At 40.1% G+C, this 23,377-nt stretch overlaps 1 protein-coding gene across 1 annotated transcript in view; it reads left to right on the top strand.

Moving 5' to 3' along the window:
• CAMK4 (calcium/calmodulin dependent protein kinase IV) overlaps nucleotides 1-23,377 on the top strand; it is a 170,093-nt gene that overhangs the window by 58,927 nt on the left and 87,789 nt on the right. The window contains exon 2 of the mRNA XM_040579740.1: nucleotides 11,247-11,325. Coding sequence (XP_040435674.1) covers nucleotides 11,247-11,325 — 79 coding nt within the window. The remainder of the gene's footprint in view (nucleotides 1-11,246; nucleotides 11,326-23,377) is intronic.

The following is a 23,377-nucleotide window of genomic DNA, read 5'->3' as shown; positions in this document are numbered from 1 at the left end:
CTCTGTTAAACCTTCAGAAAAGAAATTACATTCAATTTTAGAAGAGTTTTGGTAAATCAGAGCAGTCCCAGCCCAGAATCAGCATTTTGATGTATGTGAAGCTCGATAAGTTTGCAGAGTTTGACTTCCGTAGTTGGAAGCACATCAGATCTCATTAAAGGTATTTTCTCTTTAAACATCAAGAAAACAAATTATGGGAGGGGGTGATAGGAGTACGTGATACCTTCCACAGCTGGGCTCATATTCAGAGGATAATGCTGTCCATATGAACGCAGTGCTTGATCGTGTCTCTGTGGGTCATGAAGTATTGTGCAGCGTGGCTGGTCAGCCCTCTCAGACAGCAGCCTCATGAAGACCTGTGGAGGTCTGTGTCAAAGCCTTCTTCCCTGCTTGTGCATGTCAGCCTTTTTCACAGGTCTGGTGGCATCAGTCTGTGGCTGATGTGGATGCTGAAGCCTGTGCCTGTGGAGGAACCTGCTGTGCAGGCAGGCACCAGCTATCTGCTTACATCGACCGCTGATTGTGTGACTAGCACAGTTAGTGCTTGTAAGTGCATGAACCAGTGCAAGGGCATAACTGACCACACTTTTTATTCCAAGCCTCTCTCTGAAAGTACATGGGGAACATTTTTTAAATAGGTTTAAAAAATGTAAGCTGTGAATCTCTAAATCCTATACAGACTATGTTGCAAATACTGCTTAACCATGATTATATTTTACATTTTAATAAAGGTTGGAGATGCCAGTCGTCAGATGTGTCATTGGATTATGCTGTGCTTGAAGTTTCAGTATGATGGGAAGAACATGAAAGAATTCATTTATTTTAAAATCTGTAATACACCATTGTGCTGAATTCTTTATGTACAGAAGTGCAGACTGACAAATTAGATTAGAATCACTATCCTGGATTACAGAGCAGCTCTGACAGCTAAAAAGCCTCAGTCCTTTAAAAATGGAAATTGCAGTCATTGGAAACCACAGTCTTTCTCTGACATAGCCAATTAAACAGTGGCTTGGTCAGTGGCTAGTATGGGGATATATTTCACAAAAAGATAGAAGATGTTCATGGACTAGAAGATCTTGGATCTTCTCCTGGAAAACAGTAATTTTACTCTCGTAACTACAGAAAAGAGCTCCCTCATTTTAAGCATTGAGTAGCGGTGGCAATTTTTTAAAATGTACTTCACCACACATGTACTTGTATAGGTATGTCATTAGTTTCCAGGACAGTCTGTGATGACTGTTCCTGAGAAGGGTTTCTATGACATTCTGAAGATTCTCTTGAAGTTCCTGTAGGTATAAATATCTTCATCGGGAGCTTTCAAATGATAGGAAGATAAAAAAAGGAATTTCACAAAAAGCAGAAAAAGCAACATGGAACAGAGGACACAGCAGTAGCTCTGGAAAGAGAGAAAGCTGACGGTGCATTAAATTTACCAAGGAAGAGATCTGATAAATGTGCTAGGGGAACAAGGAAAAAGAAGAAAAGTTAAGTCCTTTACTTAATAGGGAAGACAAGCAAATAAAGCATTGTGTAGCGAAAGCTGGGGTCTTTGTAAAAGTTTAATAGAATATTAAAGGCCTAATTAGAGCAGATGAGATAATATTTAGGTAAGTCAAAGTGATGATGTCAGTGGTGAGTTGGTGATGCACACCTCAGAACACCGAAGAAGGAAAGTCTCAGGAACAAAACATGAGTCTTCAGCTGTTTCCCTAAGAAGCGACTACAGGCAGATGAGGTCCCAAAAGGCTAGAGAAAAGCAAAGTACATGTGAATGAAAAAAGGGTCGAGGGTGGCTTCTATGAGAAGACACCAGAAGCTCTGTTCATGCCAGACACAGCTGGTTGCAGCTCACTCCAAGGTGGACCTGATACTGGCCAAACCTGAGCCCATCCATCAGTGATGCTGGTGGTGCCTCTGTGATAACATATTTTTAAAAGGGTAAAAAACACTGAACAGCAGCTTTGCCTACTTTGTCCCTTGGGCAGGGTGGGAAGTGACAGCAGGGTGGGTGGTCAGGAGTGCTCCAGGGTGGCTGCCTCCCCATGGTAGGGGTGGCTCAGGACTGTTCCTGTGGGAAGGGCTAGACCTACTTAGGTCTTTCCCAGCCACCAGAACCAAGGTCTGCCCAGGTCGGGCCTTATTTTGGAAAATCAGACCTGACTTGATACCTCCCCCATGCTTGCAGTAAGTTGGCATTTGGTCATCAGACTTACCAGAGCTGCAGAACTTACCACTTTGATGGAAATAACCCCCCACTGACACAACCTGCAGCAGAGTACATTGCCTTAATGCTATCATTATTTTCTCAGGAAATATCTTATTTCAGATTTTTGCCACTCCCTGCTGCAGCTTCCTCTTTCTACTGTAGCTTTTTTATTGCAATAAAATTGCGATGAAGTGTAAGTCTGCAGGTTACTGTTATGATGATGGCAAGTTGGGTTTTCTGACTGTTACAAAAACGTTAGAAATGACAGATTAGAAATATCCTATTTTCCATAATAAGGAGCACTTCACTTAGTATTCTTACTTCAAAAATATACCCCAAAATGTTTGATATTCAAATATCCAAAATATACTCAAAATTTTGAGTATATATTTATATATGATCAGAATTCATATAACATAATAAAAAGTGTTAATTTAGGGATCTTGGCAAAATATAATACACTCTTCCAAACTCTTTTGCGTTGCCTCGTTTTCAGTCTTACCTCTTATGATCAGAAATGGCTGTCCTACCTGGTTTAAAGAAGAAAATATGCTGCATTGCTAGAAAAAAGCCTAAGAACTTTTAAATCTGCCATATATTAAAATTTTGTTTGTTGTCTTGTGGTAAGAGATCCTGGGCTGGTACTGCACATAAACTTCTTGGCAAAAGCAACTTATTTCATAGAAGCTGTTGCATGGGAGTTGATGGTTCAGCAGAACAGGAACCTCCAAGGCAAAAGCTGCATAGCTTACCAAAATGAGAGCTGTTCAGGGTAAGAATGGGCACAGGAGCTTGCAGAATCCCAGAAATGTGACCTAAATTAGCTGGTAAATAAGTTTGTTCAAAGCTTGCTTATGCAGACATGAAAAGCCATGAGATATTCCCCATCTGATCTAAAAAGGCTACTTTTTATTTACAGAGCAAGCTATCGGTAGACCTCCCTTCTACCTTCCTTCCCTCAACCAGGAAAACCAAGACTCGTTACGAGGTGTATGAAGCTGTTTGTACTGCCACATGTTGTCACTTAGGGCAAAGGCTGTTTTGCCTTCTGCACCTGGAGATTGTCACAAAGAGCCATAGTCAATGATACCTACTCAAAGTACAGACTGTTTAAAACACTTCCTGATGCAGGAATGTCTCAGCAGAGAAAAATAGGCAATTCTGCAACACCCCAGGAAGGGAGGTCTTGCAACACACTTGCTAAGGTTTTTAGAAGTTTTTACTGCTCAGTGCTCTTCCGCCTCACATGCAGTCTTCATTAAGATTTAACAAATAATGTTTATTCTCTTAAAGGGAGGGAGGGCGAACGAAGTGCTGCTTATGAGATAATGGTTTGAACTGTCCTTAAAATAAGGCATGTGTTTTTCCAGAGGAGCTACGTTCTCTGAACCGTTTCAGTTGTCAAGCTTTGTGTGCTGCTTAGGCAGGGACAGTAGCCACATGGCCTGCCACATAGATGGAAAGCGCAGGCACAGAGTCTGCGGCCATAAGAATGTGACTGAGACTGCGGATCCAAGGATTTGGGTCTGCGTCTTGCACAGGCAGTCTGAGCACCTGGTTTTGAAAATTTGGCCTCGTGTTCCCAGAATTCCAGGGACAAAAATCTGCATCCTGCTGGAAGCAGTAAGAGTTCATTCCGTCCACTCTTCTGCCTCCTTTTCTTTACTCTCTCTCTTTCATTGAACTGCCTAAATGTGAATAGGTAAGTACTTTTCTGTCCCTGAAAAAAGAAGAGCAGTCTCAGAGGAAACCGTTCTAAATAAAATATTCAAAACCAATTTCTGGACTGCAAGAGCTTTATGTCAAAAAATCAACCTCACGCTATTGCAAGTTCATTTTCAGCCAACTTTCAGTTGCAAGTTTTTTTCAGACTTGGTAGGAAAGAGATTGGTTTTCATATTGAGAACTCTCCTGCTGTTTTAGAAATACAGTTGTCCTTATGTGTGGTCTAGCCCAATTTTTTAAAGGGACTAAAGGAAAAAGAAGAAAGAGTACTTGTATTTCCTGTGCATTTTTCTTCTGTGCGTAGTGCTCTGCTTCACCTCACATCCATTTTGGCAGCCTTACCTGACACTTTTCTCGGGAGCCAGCTTTCTGAAAGTTGGGTTACACCAAGGAGAGCAATGTGCACATAATAAAGCAGCAACATCTGAAATTCAGTGTAGTTCAAATTTTCTTTCCATGTTTTCAAATTAAGGTAGGAGATGATTGTTGCTCTTTTACTCAGTCTGGGTCAGCTGTGTTCTTACATTCATTGAAAGGCAGGGAAGTCAGATTTCTTAAAATGCTTTAAGATACATAGTGTTGGTGGTCTGTTCCTGGTCCTTGACGTTTACACACCAGCTAGACAGAGGGTTAAGAAGTAGTGTTTGAGGTGGGGGAAATAATCTAATTTTAACATAGATATTATATAATGTGTCTAATTTAACTCCTAGCTGAATGTCCACTATTTTAAAAGGCAATAAAGGCAGGTGTAATTAAGTGTTTAGCCTGCTTGTGGGGCAGAGGTCTTTTTCTATAAATTTCCTGCAGTACTTGAGGAAGGAGCCCCACTGGAAGCTAGTGAGAAATATGCTGCTGCAGTCCCAGCAGCAATTAGCAGCTGCTGGTCCAGCCACCCCAGCAGGAGTGGCTTGGACTGTACGTTTTAGTTAGCGTTTCGCCAGCCAACCTAGCCCACATCTGAAGGATTACAGTTCTACTAATTGTTGTATGTGGAAGTTACAGGTTGAAGAATATTGGCAAGCATTAGTTTAATTAGTGTTTATTTAAATATAGTGCATGTCTTTTGTTAGGAATGTGCTTATGTAAGGCTCCTTTTGTTTGTCTGCTAAATGCAGTGAAGGCTGAATACTGAAAATACCTTGTTGGTCTGCTACATTGTGAGCCTGAGCAGGAACCGATTGCTAAAAAGTCCTTTCACCTCAGATATTAGAAAATCAGCACTGCAGCTGAAACTCATAGAATCAAAATCTTAAAAGTATGGATGTTTTTCTTGTCAAAATCAACCAGACATGGAATGCAGTGGAATTAGCTTTCCCTTCCAGAACTGTGTATGTTTTTTCCACCAGCCTTGCCTTCTTCAAAGATTCGTTTTATTCCTTACAGCATGTGGGAATTTAAGTGGGTTTTCCCCCCTACATTATGTTTGTTTTGTGAAATTTTCCATTCTTTTAATAGTTGTGAAATAATGAGTGGAAAGGGAGGCTGCACTTGCACACAATTGCCTACAAGTCCTGTATATGTAGACATTAATGTTTTGAAGAGGCTTTTAGATCAGATTTGAATAATTTAAAAATTGCTTGTAAGTTCACTGTAGAAAGTTTGTTTTGATGAAATGCAAGTTGTGAGAATTTCCAAACTTACATGTATGTGTTTTTTTTAAATTAAGCAATATTAGTAATGCCATAGAATATCCTTTTTTTAAAATGTAATTTTCATTTCTGTATACATTAATGGCTTTGCCAGTGATTTTTTTGCTCTATCCAGTATTTAACTTGAAACAGGGCATTTAATTTTTAAGTCTAGAAACAGTAATTTAATGCCTATAAATCCATTTGAACTTCTAGTGTATGTATAAGAAAGAGTGAATGAATATATTTTAGCCTTATACTTCTGTAACCTGTGCAAAAAAAAAAAAAAAAAAAAAAGTATTCTTTATGGAAACCAATACTGGACTTTAATCTGTTAGTGCAGTTTTGGCAGCACAAATTTCCATGGCTTTGTAATAGGTACAGGTTTCTTAAGAATTCATTCTTTCACCCGATTTGTTTGAACAAACTAGATTGTGTAATCATTTTTTGACTGCATGAAGCACAAACTGATTTATTTTTCAAAAATCAGTTAAGAACTTAATTAATTTAATCCAAATGAATTTTTTAGGAGATTATGTTGAGTGTTTATACTGAATTGATTCAAAATGCAGTATAAAACCTGGGGTAAATGGGCATGGTATAGAGATGCTGACCTACTTTTGGAAGGGCCAATCTTTTTCCTTCCAGTGAAAATACCATCAGTGACTGTTTATTATAAAAACTGCAGCTCTAGGAATTCACCTTTCCTACCTACTTGTGACCAAATAAACATCTGGCTGTGTTTCGGTTTAGTTCTCATTCTTATTTCAGAGGCAGAAGCTCTTTGTGGGTGTGTGGGAGGGAAGGTTTTTTCCAACCTGGCTCAAATTCTGTGCCTTTTCTTGCCTTGGTTTCTCTCTCTCTGCCGGTCCCTACCACAGGTCCAGCCTGATCCTGCAAATTCCATTTTCTCCTTTATGTGCAAATTCTGCTGATCACTTCCACCTCCTTAACACCCCTCCTGGGTGTCCCTGCCTTCCTTCCATCTGTGCTGACACCACTATTTTTGACTGCATGTACCTGAAGTGTGACCATGCTTCTCTTGGCTTCGCAGTTTGGACTCCTTAGCACAGACAGAGTGCTATGATGCTGTTGCCCAATCTCTAAAATAGCGTCCTTCTAAAAGAATTGCGAATTGCAAAAGAAAAACAATCAGAATACTCAAGAAAATGTATATTAGGGGTGCAAAAATTTTACACAGAGATTTTTAATATTTTAAAAACATTTTTCTAATTTGTGTGGAAAACAACACAGATCAGTCATTGAATTTTAGTCTAATTTCACGTATTAAGTGGTTCTTTAAATACTTTAAATTTTTCATGCAATCATTGGACTAATGGCTGAGTGAGTTTATCATGTCACTGAAGTGTTTGTACTACAGGAAAACTGATTCTGATACTGAGTTGCGTGTGTAGCAGCTGTGACAGAGTCCAAGCACACAAGAAGACAAGAGGTTTCTTGTGACTTGTCATTGTCCTCATTGTAGGCAGCATCACAGGGAAGCAAGTATTTTTCTTGTCCATTGTGACCAAGTAGTTAAGATGTATACATTATTTTTAGGATTTTTTGTAAGTTCAAAACTGGATGTAGAAATACATTTATGGTAAAGTGGTTTAGGTTGATTTTTTTTTTTTTCTTTAGCATGGTCACTGTTACGTGTGGGTTTTTTAAAAGTAAATCTTTTAACAGAATCATTAAGCAGCTTTCCAGACAGAAACATGTATGCCAGTAAAAGAGAATGACAATGTTTTCAACAATGTAGGAATTCTAATTTTTACTGTTCTCTAACTTGGCCAACTACACAGTCCAAGAATATGCCTTTTTTTGTATTGTTCCAGCTAACTTCAAATAATTTATACTTTGAGTTCAGGCAGCCTGTTCTAGGCAGAGATGCAAAAAAAGCAACAGCTGGATGCTTCCTGAAGCCTATTTTTCTTTAAATAAATACACACATATAAAATATTTCATATAAATTTCATATAAATTTAAATGCATATACATACACATATATGTAAAGATAGATAAGTATCTATGTATGTATTCACTAATACAAAGAGAAAAGAGCTGGCAGGATCAACTGTACATACGCCAACACAATACAGGGAGTAATCTTGTGGTTGAACTCATCTGGAGTATGGGAGACTCAGTTGCTGGTTTCTGGTCTGAACTGGGTATGGGTTGGTTGTCAGTCACACGCTGCAGTGTACTTCTGCAACTGATTGTTAGCTGCTTGGACTTAGGGTCCTCCCAGTTTCTTTTGTTGAAACTGTTAATGCTGTAGGATTAAATATTTCCTGGTGTTGATACCTGCTGCTTATCAAATACGTGCCTTAACCATTAAGTATAGGTGATCTCTTTGTATAGTATCATTGAAGTGGAACACCACCTGCAGCAAATGGGACATTGAGAGGCTTGCAGTCTATCTGGCCATAAATTTAACCTGTAGAAAGTGGTGTGTTGCCATAAGAATTTATGGTTTCTGCATATTTGTGTTTTCTGACCCAACGTATCAATGAAATCTTTAGTTGATACAAATTCCAGATCTGGTTCTGAGAGCCTGGTTGTTGGCAGTCGAGGTTTGATGTTGAAAAACTGAAGATAAGGGCAAGAGGTTAGAGTTAGCAGCTCTCTGAGCTTTTCAGTTGTAGGAGATTTTTGCAGCTGAAGCTTCCCACTGCTTTTTGGTGATGAAAGCTTGAATCACTCCAGTTATATTGGTGACCTTCCAAGTTATACAGGCTCAGGAAAGCTGCATGTGCTGATTCAGCAGAAGGCTCACTGAACTCCACAGGAAGCCAAAATAAGCAGAGCAAAATGCTCTTATTTGCAGAAGGCAGTTCTGTTTGCACATGTACATTAAGACCCATAGGCTGTTTCCCCCTTGCCTGCCTTTTTTATTATTTTTTTTGTTTTAATGGGAAGAAGCAAAGAGGTCCTGTTATCACCAAAGAGACAAGGAGTCAGGTCTGCACTAGTAATGGCTGTCTGCTAAGCTTTGCACCAGGTGTGGTGTAACCAGGTTGCCATCCTGTTTGTGAGTCCAGGTGCTGGTTTCTGGCATGGAAGAGGAAGGTGGTGTTAGCTGTTAGCTTTGTGGGCTCTTTCCTGGCTGGTGGGAACATGTCTGTCAGAGCTGGACATAGGCACATAAACCAAAAGAGGACTCACTAATTCCAGGAAGTGTTCCCAAGTCTTGTGATATCTTGCCATCGCCTTTTCCCCCAAATTATGACTCCAGGGATGGGCTGTCAGAAATCTTTACAATAGAGAATAATTTCTAAAGTAGCCCCTCTTATGTGTTTTGAATGTTGACTAACGATCCTGATGCAAAACTGCTTATCTGGATATACCTTCATAAATTCCTGTCTCTCTGGGCTGTCATCTGCCTCTTTCAAGAATTATGCTGCCTCTCTTCCACTTTGGGTACAGTCAGATGAACTGTTGGAGGTGGTGCCATGCAACCCTTGCTGGTGTGGCTGTCCATCTCATCACTGAGCCAGTTCTATTAAATCATCAGAGGTGTTCCAGTAGCTGAGTTTTAATCCGTGTGGAAGACTTTGCAGAGCCAAGTTACAAGCTGGTAAAGCAAACACAATAGCATTACTGAGACAGTGACTGCCCTCCGTTGTCGCAGCAGCAGCAAACACCTGAATATGCGCACAGGAATAGCAATCTGTTTGTTTGGACCATCAGCTGCACATCTTCTCTGGCTGTGCCCTCAACCAAATAAAATGATTTCTAGAAAGTTTGCTGCCTGCTCGGTAAGAGCATATGTAGGCTAATGAGTTTAATGTTTATATTGCATTCAGTATGTCAAGCAGGGTACAAGAATAATTTGCAGTTCCTGCAGTGACTTCCCCATTACAGTGCTGTAGTGAAATACTGGAGATATAAACCTTATCACAGCAGGTCCTTAGAATTTTATCTTTTAACATCTTTCATTTTACTTAAAAGGTGTTAGGTTTTTTTTAATGTGCTATATATTTTCTTCTTGCTAAATAGAGCCTTTTGAGACTTGGCCAAGGAGAGATCTAATTAAATTCTTGTAATGATTCTCGAGTCACTGAGGCTTGCAGTACTCCCGCACATTTATCAATACACTGTTATGAGAGACAAATCATTTTAGCATTTGAGATGAAGTGAAGATTACTTTATGTGTGTTTGGTGCACACAAGCCCTCAGACGATTGGGCTGCGTTTCCATTGCTGTATGTGACCTTTCCTGATGAAGTGGTCTTTATGAAGTATATCTTCTCAATTAAATGCCAGTTCTTGTGCTTACTCATGTTCTCATAAAAATATGGACATGCCTACTCAGAGCTTTATCTGGCATCCGTGCCCATGCTGAGGAGGGAGAAGTGCAGAACCTGCATGGCAGTTTTGTCCAGCAGTGCACCCAGAACAATAAACTTTGTGTCACAGCTTTATTCATATAGTCAAACATGGCTATGCCATTGCACTGTTTAAAAGAAAGCTGCTGGTGCCATTCTGCAGCTCATGGTCATCTCCTACAGATGTACTGAGATGGGTTTCTTCTGGTACAGAGAGATCTGCAGTGCACTTCGGTGTGTGGTATATATGAAATCCCTTCACTGCAGAGTGGTTGTGTGCAGCTTGGCAATGTATGTTCCAGGAAGTCGTGTATGATAACAGCAGTCCCCTCTAGCTTAAAAATCTGCAGCTATTTGGAAATGCTGAGACTTAGAGTGGGTGATAAATCTCCTGAGGACAGGAGGCTTCCATAAATGCCTTAAATCCAGTGCTAACACGTAGCACTTCAGTGCGTCCAGTTTGATGGTGGCTGACACTGGGTTGCTCAGCAGCATCTAACAGTAAATGTGGTAGAATATAAAGGTATCTGAACTGTTTGTAACCATTATGGTTTTGCCAGAGGTTTTTCCACTCTTCAGCTAATTCATAGACTACAGGTCCCTTCCTTGGCAGTAACAAGTAGGGAACAGCACATAACCTCAGCAGCTGAGCCTGCCTCTGGAGAATGTCTAGCCCAACCTCCCACTCAGAGAACTGCCTTCCAACTAGCAGAGCCATCATTTCATAAGTGCTCAGATTTAGCACATTCAAGCAAGTGCGCCTTGAAGGCAACCAGAAGATGTTAAGCCCAGTTCAGTTTTGCTATGAACAAGCCCCACCAGTTTCCACTGAATTAACCAGAATTGCTGCTTGCTCCATCTGGTGCTGAATTCAACTGCTTGGGAAACTGGGAGAGAGTAGCACAATAGTTTCTTTTCTGTCTCACTCCCCATTACTGCCATCAACAGTAAAAAAACCCGATGTAACTAATTGTTGCAAATGAGTTGCCTTAACGAAGACAAGATATGTTGTCACAGGTTTGGGGCCAGATTATGTTCCTTGCTATGCTAAGGAAACCTCCAGGATGTGTCAGGAGATAGAGAAGATGTGACCAAGAGGCATCTTGAGCTCTTGCACATTCGGTTGGCAGAATAACTGCTGAATTTCACTGGTTCAGCAGAGAGCAGTTTTTACACTGTTTTTTTTTGTTTGCATCTGTGGGGAAAAATAAGGTATTTTTGCCCAAACTGGGAGGAGTAGAAATTGTAGTTTCAGCTAGGCAACTCTGTTTATTGACATATTCGAAGAGGTGTATGTACAACTACTCTTCCTTTTTTTTTTTTTTGTTTTGTTTTGTTTTGTTTTTTAATTTAGTGGGGCTACATCCATTGTCTACAGATGCAGGCAGAAAGGGACCCAGAAACCTTACGCCGTCAAAATGTTGAAGAAGACAGTAAGTTGTTTTATTTTGCTTTGCTTTGCTTTGCTTTGGGATATATTTGGGATTTTCTCTGGGTTCTTTTCGGTGCAGTTTCTTTGTGTGGGGGAAACAGGCTAGATTAAGGACCCTGCTAAGCTTGTATTTTCTCTGGCCAAGCTTCTGCTCCTCAGCATTAAAACAGCCTTCAGAGTTAATAGTACTCTGCTGGGAATATCTTATCCCAACAAGTCTTGCCTGTACCTTTATCTGGTGTTGTCTATATAGACTTAGATTTGGGCAAAACTTTTAAAGCAGAAATGTCTTTTTCTTTCACTATGGAAAAGAAGCAGCTTCTGAATCATTTAAATGCTCTGTTATTTAATTTTGCTTTAAAACATTGTTTTGCTCAGAAAATACTATTACATGATTTATCTTTTTCAGAAACTAAAGCATCAATTCAAACCCAAGTAAAATTAAATAGATCATGGAGGTCTTTTCCCCCCACAAAACTGTGAGAGAAGCAGTTGAGGCAGCGCTTTTTTTGGAGTCCCATACATGTCACACTTCTGTCACAGCTATTTCTGTGTATGTTACAAAATAACGTGGTCGAAAGCATAGAGACTGAAGAGGAGGAAAGGCTACTAATGGATTGAGAGACTTCAAGCAGAAAGAGAGTGTGGGGGATAGGGTAGAGCAGTTCATGTTCCTAAGAGGGCGAGAGAAATTTGAGAGGAAGCAAGCAGGTTGTGAGGCATGGACATGACTTTTATTCATGAGTGGCTTTGATTCAGTTTATTTCAGTGTTAAATCCTCCATTATTCCATAAAGTTCAGGAATGCTCACATGTAGCAACATAATGATGGGTGGGTAGGCGTAAACATGTTTAAATGCTGAATTAACTGGTGGTCTCTGTGCAAGACATAATGAGTGGGTTCCACATGAGTAAAATGTTGGCATTAATCTGTCATCTTTGAAAGTAAGCCAAAGTTTAAACTGGCATAGAAATTCAGTTGTGTGCGCTGCTTTTGAATTTTCATCTGGTGCACTGGAGGAAGCGGAGCATGTGAGGAGCTTGTGTTGCTGCAGCCTACGCTCTGTCTTTCCTATGGATATGCAGAGAACTTTTAAGTTTTTACCAGTTCTTCACACCAATGATTCCTATAATGTTTTGGAAGTATATTTCCTTAACAATTCTCATTCTGAAATGCACTGGGAAAAATTACATTACTTAAAAATATTTCTTTGCGCTTTTTTTGGCCTTTCTGGAGATTTAATTAATCTTCACAATGGCCATATTAATACTAAATCCATCTACTTGTGTCTGAAACTATTCAATTTAGACTTTTGGTGGACTTATTATAATACAGATTTTTTTACTAAGTGTAGGGAAAATGACAAGCAAGAATTATGAAATAATATGGTTATATAAGTTGTTTGCACAGCAACAATAGCTTGGCTTAGCGCAGCCTTGATTGTATTAGCAGCGTGGTTAAGCAGTTCACACAACTGAGTTGTTCGGGGTGTAATTGATACACTTTGGGATGTTTTGTTATGAAAACACGTGATTTTATTACACAACTGAGCTTATGTGTATAGCTGAGAACATGGGAGGCGATACTGTAAAGATGTGCCACTGCTTGTGTCTGTGTGCCCTGAGATACTGTAGCTCCGGTTCTGATTTGGAGATGTAATTATTGTCACAGAGACAGAACTAACTGTGTGTTACAGTGCTCCCACAGCGGGAGGCCTGATCTTCGCTCAGAGTGTCTCAGTGTAAAAATAACCAAGTGTGGGCCAAATCATACAACAAAATGTTGATTGGCCTAAGTTTCCTGTTGACTTTTTTAAAACACTTAGAAAAAACAGATGGCAGTTCTATAGTGGAAGAAAAGTGATAGGAGAAAAAGAGGAAGAACCTGTGACTGCTTTTGATGCAGTCTCATTTCTTCAATTCCCTTTCTTAAATGCACTTAAGGGAGCTCTGAAGAGCACAGGAAATCAGAAGAGAAAAGATGGCTAAAGAGCAAATAATCTGATTTTTCCATTCAAACATTTTAAACATTTAAACACTGCACTGAACAAGACTAACTTGCTAAGGGAGACACTAGGAACAGGGTGAGGGTCAGGCAGAGGAGTGGTCCACCTTGTTCTGAAAGTGGTAACAAGTGAAGCGTGATTAGGAGTCTGCTGGCTGACCGGCAGCTCCACATTTGTGAATGCTGATCACTACAGTGCCATAATTTGAAGGAAAGCATTAGAAATTATTACTTTTCTCCCATGGGAACAGCTCAGATAAGAAACAAATGATCCTTTTGGATTGAAGTAGTGTGCTAAGAACAGACTGCAAGAAACATAAAATGACTATCAGTGTTCTTTTCATTTAAATAATAAGATTAATTTTTCATTTTGCCTGACTAATGCATTCTCATTTAAGAGCAAATAAAATTTTGGGCAAGACATATCAGTCAATTCTAAGAATACACACTTGTGGAGCAATGTGAGCTCTTAGGAGATTCTGTAATTAATATTTCTTTACCTTCTAGCTTAATAAAATAGTATTCTTAGATTATTTGCTCAGTTCTGTTTGGTTTTTTTCTGATTGCTAGTTAAGCCAACAAAGAGAAACAGGAGAAAATATGTTTATACAAATCTTTCATTGTCAATAAAATAAAATGATAGTTTGGGAATATTCTATTTCCATTAATTAAAATTTTATACGGTTCCAAGAGGAGGAGAAAAATCTTTTTTGCTGGTTCAGAACCACTGAAACAGAATACTTTGGTTCCTTGTGTTGTTTTGGTTTTGTCAAATTCAGCCCCAGTTCAGGAGTAGTTTTGAATCCTTTAAGTTAAACTTATGGTGAATAAAATTTAGTTCAAAGAACACTTCTGATTCTTACTCCTGAAGTGTCTGACTGTCAAAGTTAGGAAACTTACAAGCAAATTAGGACTATAGCTGCCAGAGCAGCTAAAAGAAAACTGTTAGAAGGGCTAAAGTGATCCAAAGAAAAATTAATGTATATATTAGTGGGAAAACCTGTCTCAGATAATGTATAAGAAATTAAATTTGGAATTGTTATTACCAGATAAAGAAAGAACTATGTTCATAAAACAATGTCTATGGGGCAGGTGAAAAAGCATGCTGAATTATTGCCTTTGATTTGCTCATCCAACCTTTATGCTCAGTTCCTGAGCATAATTGAAATGTAGGGTTGTATTATATACTCATTATTTGATTTTTGCTGTAGAATCATAGAATCATTTAGGTTGGAAAAGACCCCTAAGACCATCGAGTCCAACTGTAAACCTGACACTGCCAAGTCCACCGCTGAACTATGTCCCTAACATCTCTTAAGTTCCATGCAGGTAATAAATATAAAGGTTTGAAACATGAAATTTCTTTGTGGGGAAATCCATTTCGTGGAGCAAGAAAGAATCAAAAGTGGATCATATAATGAGCAAAGTACAGTGATGAACTTTTACACTTGCAATTGGAAATATGATGCTGGTTTGCTTTGAACTACACAATTTACCTCTGCTTGGTGACTTGGTGCTTAAGAAAAACAAGTATCTTTAGGATACACTTTACAACTATGATTGTTACTACTCAAGCCGAGACTTAAAAATTATGTGAGATTTACAACCAATCATTCTGGAACATTTGTTGTTGCAAACAATGTATAGCATGTGGATCATATTAGAACACAGGATGCTTGAGGGAAGTAAACATATTTATGTGCTATTTGTGAAATGAAGACTCTCATTTGCAGACCTTTGCCTCCTTTTGGTGTGTTCTAGGAAAGCTAGGCAGCATATGAACCAGGACCAGCCTGGAGATTGTTTCATAGTCGGCAGGTGAATGTCTTCCAAGAAATGAGATGCACCTCTGCCTTAAGTTTTCTACCTGTGTCTGGATAACTTGCTTTAGAAGCAGAGAACAGATGGCCTCTGTTCCATGGTTTCTAAATTAAGACACTGAGTGCCTGCCTACGTTATACGTCTACCAAGTGCTAACAACTGTAACCGAATAATTTGGGAGCTGCCATTGCAATAAAGCAGCACGCTCTGCTGAAGGAAGAACAGGATGCTGAGCTGGGTTGTCTGGAGCCTGGGTCCTGATGTATTCCCAATTCAGCCTGTGCTGTTAGTTGAGGTATTTTTTTGATTTCAACTTTCTCATCCATAAAAATGAGATAATACTCGATTTGCTTCCCAGCAAGGCTTTGAAGGATAGCCTGCGTAATATTCCTAGGTTTAATTGATGGGTAATGTCCCCTAAGAATTATAAAGTATTATAACTTATTAGGCCCTCTGTGTATCAGTCAACGAGTCATGCAAGCACAGAGACTGTTTTGGAGGATTCACATTTTGGTTTCATTTTTTTCGTGGGTGAGTATCCTCCCTCACAGGGTTTGTGATGCTTAACTAATACTTCCTCAGTCCTTTAACTAAAATCAGTATTTATGAAGCAGCATTCTTCTTGCAGAATGGTTGGTGTTCAAAATCAGACAAATTTTAGGCATATGAACTTTTTCTCAGATCAGAAACAGAGCAACAGTTTTCAAGCAACACGTATGCTGGAAACAGTTGTGCTGGGATTAATCTAATTGTACTAGTCAGACTGTTTGAGATCCACAAAGTTTATGTCTGTGGAGCAGAGAGGAGTGTAAGCAAATGTAAAGGTAACAGGCTTCCCTCCTGGATAGGTGGGGCTGGATTTCTAGAGTTAGGGTATAATGGTCTATAAAGGCATATGTAAAAAATCTCAATTGCATGCATGTTTGCATATATCTGTATATATGTATACAAATATATACAAACATATATACACACATAATATGACGTATACATATATATACATTATAAACAACATATACTCCCTGTATAGTTGGGAATATACTTGGCTGGGGTTTTAATTCTGTGTTGCAGTGAATTGATGGTATTAAGTGGTAACCAAGAGGCTCATGCAAATATTTGGTGTGTTTTCTTGGAGGAGTGTTTCTTTTGATTGAGCCTTTCCAACTGATTGAGAAGGCATGTGCCACAGTGGGGATGTGTGCTGAGTATCACACTTGGAGACAGTCAGAATTAGTAAATCAATCTTTTATTGACTTCTGAAGAAAAATGTGTTTGTAGCCATAAAATGAAAATTTTCTATTGCTGCCATGTGGCCTTATGGGATTTACAGTTTGATTGCCCCCTGCCTCCACATGCCTCTTTCTGTATAGACTTTATAATGAGAAAATAAATATATATAGATGTGTATGTATACGTAACAAACAGTAGTTGTCAGCACTTTTAGTGGACTGCCATCTGAGTGAGAGTGATGAAGTTTAGCAGACGTACCTGGCCCACAGAGAAAGCAAGAGCTTGATATAATAGTCCAGTTTGTCTGATGTGCTGTGACAGTATTCTCTTTTCTCCAGATTACAAAGGTTAGGAATATGTTTACATAAATATGTGTGTATATTTAAGGTAAGTTTTTCTTCACAAAGCTGGTATTAACCAACACATTGTATTAACATGTAGTGTTTGATATTTTTCAAATTTTTCAAAAAGGATAAAGAATTGTGTCATATTTAAGTCTACATGACAACAGTCAACTCCACATCAGTACTCACCCTTAAAAAGGTGTATTTTTGTCAGCTGGCTCACACATTTTCTTCTGTTATTCATTCACACACACACATGTGCACACACACTGCCCATGCCATTGCTTGCTAATTATTGGGAAATGATAATTTCTTAATTACCACTCCATCTGCAGTACTAGCTATTAGATACATAGATTATTTTTCCTGGTTTTCTCATTTTTTGTCATTCATTTCATCATCTCATTCATGTGCAGTTCACACTGTTATTCTGAAAGATGAACAATATCCTTCAGTCAAAATTATTTTGAATAAAGGAATAAGGCAGTAAAGCTTTGAGTTTTCCACTGCTTATATTCAGTTTTCCCTGATATATAAGGGGAATCTGGCTTCCACGGTCTGACTCACTACTTCCCAAAAGAAAGAGCTTTCAGTAAAAGTTAAGTCCATCAAATGCATAATGTCTAAAGATGAAGAATAACGTTCATTTTACATAAATACCCTACAAAAGAAAAGAGAACTTATAGATGGGTATTTTTTCTGCAGTAAGATACCAGCAAGTTTTTGCTTTAGAAGCTATGAAATCAGAGTGCAGTTAACAAAAGTGGAAATTTTACTGAAAAATAGCTTTGTAATATGCTGGGTTAGTCTTTGGAAAGCGGAAAGTTATTTTTGTCTGTATTGACAGGACATCCTTCAGAAAAGGAAAAAAAAATCCCATTTTGCAATTGAAAAAAGCCTGTTCTACATACAAAATAAAGTAATTTAACATGTAATCTGCATTACAATGTGTTGTATTATATCATTTTTGAGTGCAAGTGACGTATAAAAGTCACTTAACATAGAACAATATTTTACTTGTTGCCATTTAGTTTGAATTGCTGTGCTCTTCTTAAATCATACCTTGGGTTAAGATTTTAAAAACAGAGAGTATGTATTATATCTTTTTTCCTTACTCCATTTAATTTATAGGTAATTAGATAGCACTCATTTCTGGTGTGCACAGGTTATTTTTCAGGAATACAAAAATCAGCTAATAAAAAAGAAGAAAATCCAAATCTCAATACATTGTTAGGCAGTTCAAGGAAGCTCAACCTACTGTCACACTGCAGTGTTGAACAAGTAGTTCTGAGTAACTAAATAATATTCCTTAGATTACTGATTCATTTTTTTAAAAAAAGAAACAAATGAAACACGTTCAGCTTTGAATAAATTAACAAGATACGTTGTGAAATGATCTGAGTTGCACATTTTCTTCCACCAGCCCATCCATGCACATTTTTCGCCTTTCCTGCCCACAGTGATTTGTCGTCTCCATGGCTTTAAGCAAGCCTAGAGGAGCTTTGTGTGACTGGGATGCACACAAATGTAGAGAGGCGAGACAGGGAATAGGAATGAAATGTGTTGCTGTGTGAGGATATATTTAGTGCCTAAAGCAAAGACGCAACCCTGCAAAAGAGCTGAGCAGAGGTGCAGAAGTAAATATTAGGCTATCCTGAGATTATAGTCCTCCTCTTTAGAAACCCTTCATTATTTACAGCCTGTTAAATCCAAAAACGTGCTTTCGATAGAGCTGTACTGCAGGGAAGGCAGCACTTCTGCATAGATACATGGTCTGTGAGGCTGATGCTAGGCATCTCTGAAAGTCTTCTCCCTCTGCCTTTTAGGAATTTGTTTTCCAGAAGTGTGTGCTGTGATCCTATCATCACAGTTGTGACAGTTAACCGTTTTGGGCGGAGAGAGGCTGAGCTTGTTCTGTGCTGCCAAGAAAAGAATGGGACAACTGGCTGCATACACAAAAAATCATGGAATCACAGAATGGTTTGGGTTGGAAGGGAGCTTAAAGATCATCTAGTTCCAGCCCCCCCATGGGCAGGGACACCTTCCACTAGACCAGGTTGCTCAAAGCCCCATCCAGCCTGGCCTTCAACACTTCCAGGGGTGGGGCATCCACAGCTTCTCTGGGCGACATGTTCCACTGTCTCACCACTGTCATAGTAAAGAATTTCTCCCTAATATCTAATCTAAATCTGCCCTGTTTCAGTTTAAAACCATTTTCCCTTGTCCTATCACCACATGCCCTTGTAAAAACTCTGTCCCAGTATTTCTTATAAGCTCTCTTTAGGTACAAGAAGGCTGTTATGAGGTCTCTCTGGAGCCTTGTCTTCTTCAGGCTGAACATGCCCAATTCTCTCAGCCTGTCTTCATAGCAGAGGTGCTCCAGCCCTCTGATCATCTTCATGACCTTCTTCTGGACTCATTCCAACAGGTGCATGTTGTTCTTACATTAGGGGCCCCAGAGCTGAACACAGTACTCCAGGTGGGATCTCATGAGAGCAGAGTAGAGGGGGAGAACCACCTCCCTCAACCTGCTGGCCGTGTTTCTTGTGATGCAGCCCAGGGTACAGTTGGCTTTCTGGGCTGCCAGTGCACATTGCCAGGTCTTGTTGAGCTTCTTATTTACCAACACCCCCAAGTCCTGTTCCTCTGGGTTGCTCTCATTCCATTCTCTGCCTAGCCTCTATTGATACTGGGGGTTGCCTGACCCAGGTGCAGGACCTTGCTTGGCCTTGTTGAACTTCATGAGGTTCGCACGGGCCCACCTCTCCAGCCTGTCAAGGTCCCTCTGGATGGCATCCCTTCCCTCCAGTGTGTTGGCTGCACTGTTCAACTTGGTGTCGTTGGCAATCTCGCTGAGCATGTACTTGATCCCACTGTCAATGCTGTCAACAAAGATGTTGAACAGCACTGGTCCCAGTATGGACCCCTGAGGAACACCACTCAACACTGGTCTCCACTTGGACATTAAGCCATTGACAGCAGCTCTTTGAGTGTGATTGGAGCCATTTCCTTATCTACCAAATGGTCTACCCATCCAACTAATGTCTCTCCAGTTTAGACACAAGGATGCTGTGCAGGACAGTGTCAAAAGCTTTGCACGAGTCCAGGTAGATGATGTCAGTTGCTCTTCCCTCATCCATCAGTGCTGTAACCCCATCGTAGAAGGCCTTCAAATTTGTCAGGCATGACTTGCACTTCGTGAAGCCATGTGGGCTGTCACCAGTCACATCATCAGTCACCTCATTATTTTCCATGTGCCTTAGCACAGTTTACAGGAGGATCTGCTCCATGAACTTGCCAGGCACAGAGGTGAGACTGACTGGCCTGTAATTTCCTGGGTCCTCCTTATCTCCCTTTTTAAAAAACAGGGGGTTTGTTTCCCCTTTTCCAGTCTGTGGGAACTTCACCAGACTGCCATGACTTCTCAAATATGATGGACAGCAACTCAGCCACTTCATCTTCCAGTTCCCTCAGGACCCACAGCTTCATCTCATCAGGTCCCATGGACTTATGCACCTTCAGGTTCCTTAGATGGTCTCAAACCTGATCTCGTATAGTGGCAGTTCATTCTGCCGGTCCCTGTCTTTGACTTCTGTGACTTGGGTGGTGTGGTTGGAACACCTGCTGATGAAGTCTGAGGCAAAAAAGTCATTGAGTACCTCAACCTTCTCCATACGCTGGGTAACTAGGTCTCCTGTTTCCTTCGGGAAAAGGCCCATGTTTTTCCCAAGTCTTCCTTTTATCACCAATGTACCTATGGAAGATTTTCTTTTTGTGCTTTATGTCCCTGGCCAGATTTAATTCTGTCAGGGCTTCAGCTTTCATAACCTGATCCCTGGCTGCTTGGACAGTTCCTCTGTGTTCTTCCCAGGCTTCTCTGTAGGCTTCCTTTTTGTGCTTGATTTTGTCCAGGAGCTCCTTGTTCATCCATGCAGGCCTCCTGGCTTTTTTTGGCCAACTTCCTTTTTTGTTGGGACACACCAATCCTGAGGTTGGAGGAGGTGATGGTTGAATACTGACCAGCTTTCTTGGGCCCTCTTCCCTCCAGAGCTTATTTGTGATGTACCAAGCAGATCCCTGAAGAGGCCAGTGTCGGGTCTCCTGAAGCCCACGGTAGCGAGCTTGCTGTGCGCCCTCCTCACTGCCCTAAGGATCTTGAACTCCACCGCTTCATGGTCTCTGCAGCCAAAGCTGCCCTTGAGCTTCGTGAAGAGAAGAGGGCAAAAGACGAGAAACTACAGTGTTTTCTCCAATGCTGTCAGTTTGGCTGTTGGAATAATACAGGAGCAGTGTACAACTTAAAACACAATATCCTGGGTTTATTCCTCTGGCCTGAAGCTGAGTTTTCTGTAGCCCCTCAGAAATGCAAATCTAACTGAGGTCTGTAAGAGAGAAGATTTATTTTACCAAGAACTCCATAATCAGAATGTACTTACTTGACAAACTAATTACACTCGTGTATTTCAAGGTGAAATATATCCTCTTTGGCTGAGGTGGTTTCCTTTTGGTTTATGTCCTTTAAGAGAAAGACCAGCCACATGCAGGGAGAGATGGAAAAGCGAAGGTGGAAATTAACACAGCAACTGTGTGAGTGGCACAACCTGTGGGTTCTGGTTACAGGAACGTCTTTGGGAAATGATGAAGTTATCATCAACATGTGATGTCCATGAGATACATCACCTGATCTTAAGACTGAATCTAAGGTTCGGTACAACTTTCTAAGCTGAATATTGTGATGGTTGATGGCTGCAGGACTAGCGTGTATGAGTGAGGATCATCCCAAATTTTTGCCAAACTAAACTTGCTCTTTGCTCAAATCAATTAAGAAGGGCTTCCTTACAGCAAAGCAACACTCCACCCCCACAAATGCTGAATAAATAAAAAATAACCAATAACATGTTTTTCTACAAATGTAAAGAAAACCCACTGTACTGTCTTTGTTATTCCTGCCCCTTTGTTTTAGGCAGCCTTCAAATACTAGGTTATTTCCAGTATATTCCATTATACTTTGTGTATATTGAATGAGCAGGTGTTTGAGACTCCCAACTGGGCATGTTTTCAGTAGATATAGTTGAAATCAGCTGGAAGCATTTCCGTAAGTAATAAGAAATTGCATAAATAAGATGGTTTGGTTTGTATTTTAGTCCTGTGGCATTCAAATCACTTTCATTTACAGTTTTATTGAGAGAATTCTGATTTCAAAGTTATTTTAGAATTCCAAAGGTTACATGGTATGCTAGTTTCTGAGGACCTCTAAGCAGTACTGTCAGGAATATCAGCCTGCAGAAATTTAGATTTTGTCTGCAAGAGACATATCACTCATATAGGTTTTAGCTCTTTATTCACTGATAAAAGAATAGTGCTACAAGAAATGGCATGATAATAATTGTAGGTTTCTGGAATGAGTGGCAAATTTAGTAGGTATAGGATTTGAATGTAAAAATATGAGAAAATACAAAGTCAAAAGAACCCTGTGACATGGCTTTCCAGAATTTGTGGGAAAAGTCCAAATTTCTGCAGATGAGAGCTCAAATTCCTAATGAGAAGCCAAAAATCTGTTACTCAGAACTCCGGGAAAATTACTCATTTCACTGTTATAACTAATTTAAGGTATTCTTTTTGGGTCATTGCTGTGTTACAACTGCAACACCACAGTGAGAAAACACATTAGCATTTCCATGTTTTATGGATGAGGAGCACATGAAGTTCCAAGGCTAGGAGCTAGATCTGGAAAACATTTGCACCCAGGCAATTAGTACCACAGTTCCTAACACATCAGTAACTAACTCCTGCATGCTTTACTTCACAGGTAAAATCTGCCTTCTCTTGTCCAGGCAAAATAGACCCAGGCCTCTCAATCTTTCCTTGTAGGAGGGACACTCCAGTCCCTTCATCATCTTCATTGGACTCTTTCCAGTATGTCCTTGTCTCTTCTGTACTGGGTGGCCCAGAACAACATACAGTATGTGTCCTTTGATCTTCACATCCCCAGTGAACCCTTCCTTTTTGGTGATTCTGAGGTCCAGCAGAGCATCTCTCCTCACTGGCTCCTCTGTCACTTGAAGGAGGAAGTTATTACCTATACACTCCAGGTACCTCCTTGATTTCTTGTGTCCTGCTGTGTGTGCTTCCAGCAGATATCAGAGTGGTTGAGGTTGCCCATGAGGACCAGGGCCGGCAAATGTGAGGCTGCTCTTATCTGTCTGTAGAGGGCCCCATCCACTTGTTCTTCCTGGTCAGGTGGCCTATAGGAGACAGGCACTGTAATGTCACCTTTTAACTTGTGTGTTGTCACCTAAGCACTTGTGTGTTATAAGCCAGGTCTTCTTCCTCCCATGTAGTGGATATGTAAAATGTATTGAAAGAGAGACAGTTTTACTACCACTGGGCTTCATACAGGGCTTGTTCGTCCCAAAGTTCATGAGAGTATGGTCAGAGTATTGCAGTTGTAGTAAGGACCTCAAAATTAGGTTGAAGGTCCCAGATGGTTCCTCATCACTGAGTAGGTGAACCTCACCAAAAGCTCAAGTAGCCGCAGATTTTACCTGCAGTAACATAAGAACCCATGGGGTCTTTCACAGATTGCATTTTTTTAAAGTACCAGAATTGCACCCTAAATCACACTTCATGCATCAGAGGTGTTTTTTAGGTCTG

Source organism: Falco naumanni, chromosome Z (genome assembly GCF_017639655.2).
Source record: "Falco naumanni isolate bFalNau1 chromosome Z, bFalNau1.pat, whole genome shotgun sequence".
In the NCBI taxonomy this organism is placed as follows: Eukaryota; Metazoa; Chordata; class Aves; order Falconiformes; family Falconidae; genus Falco; species Falco naumanni.
This window is presented reverse-complemented; position numbering and strand designations above follow the sequence as displayed.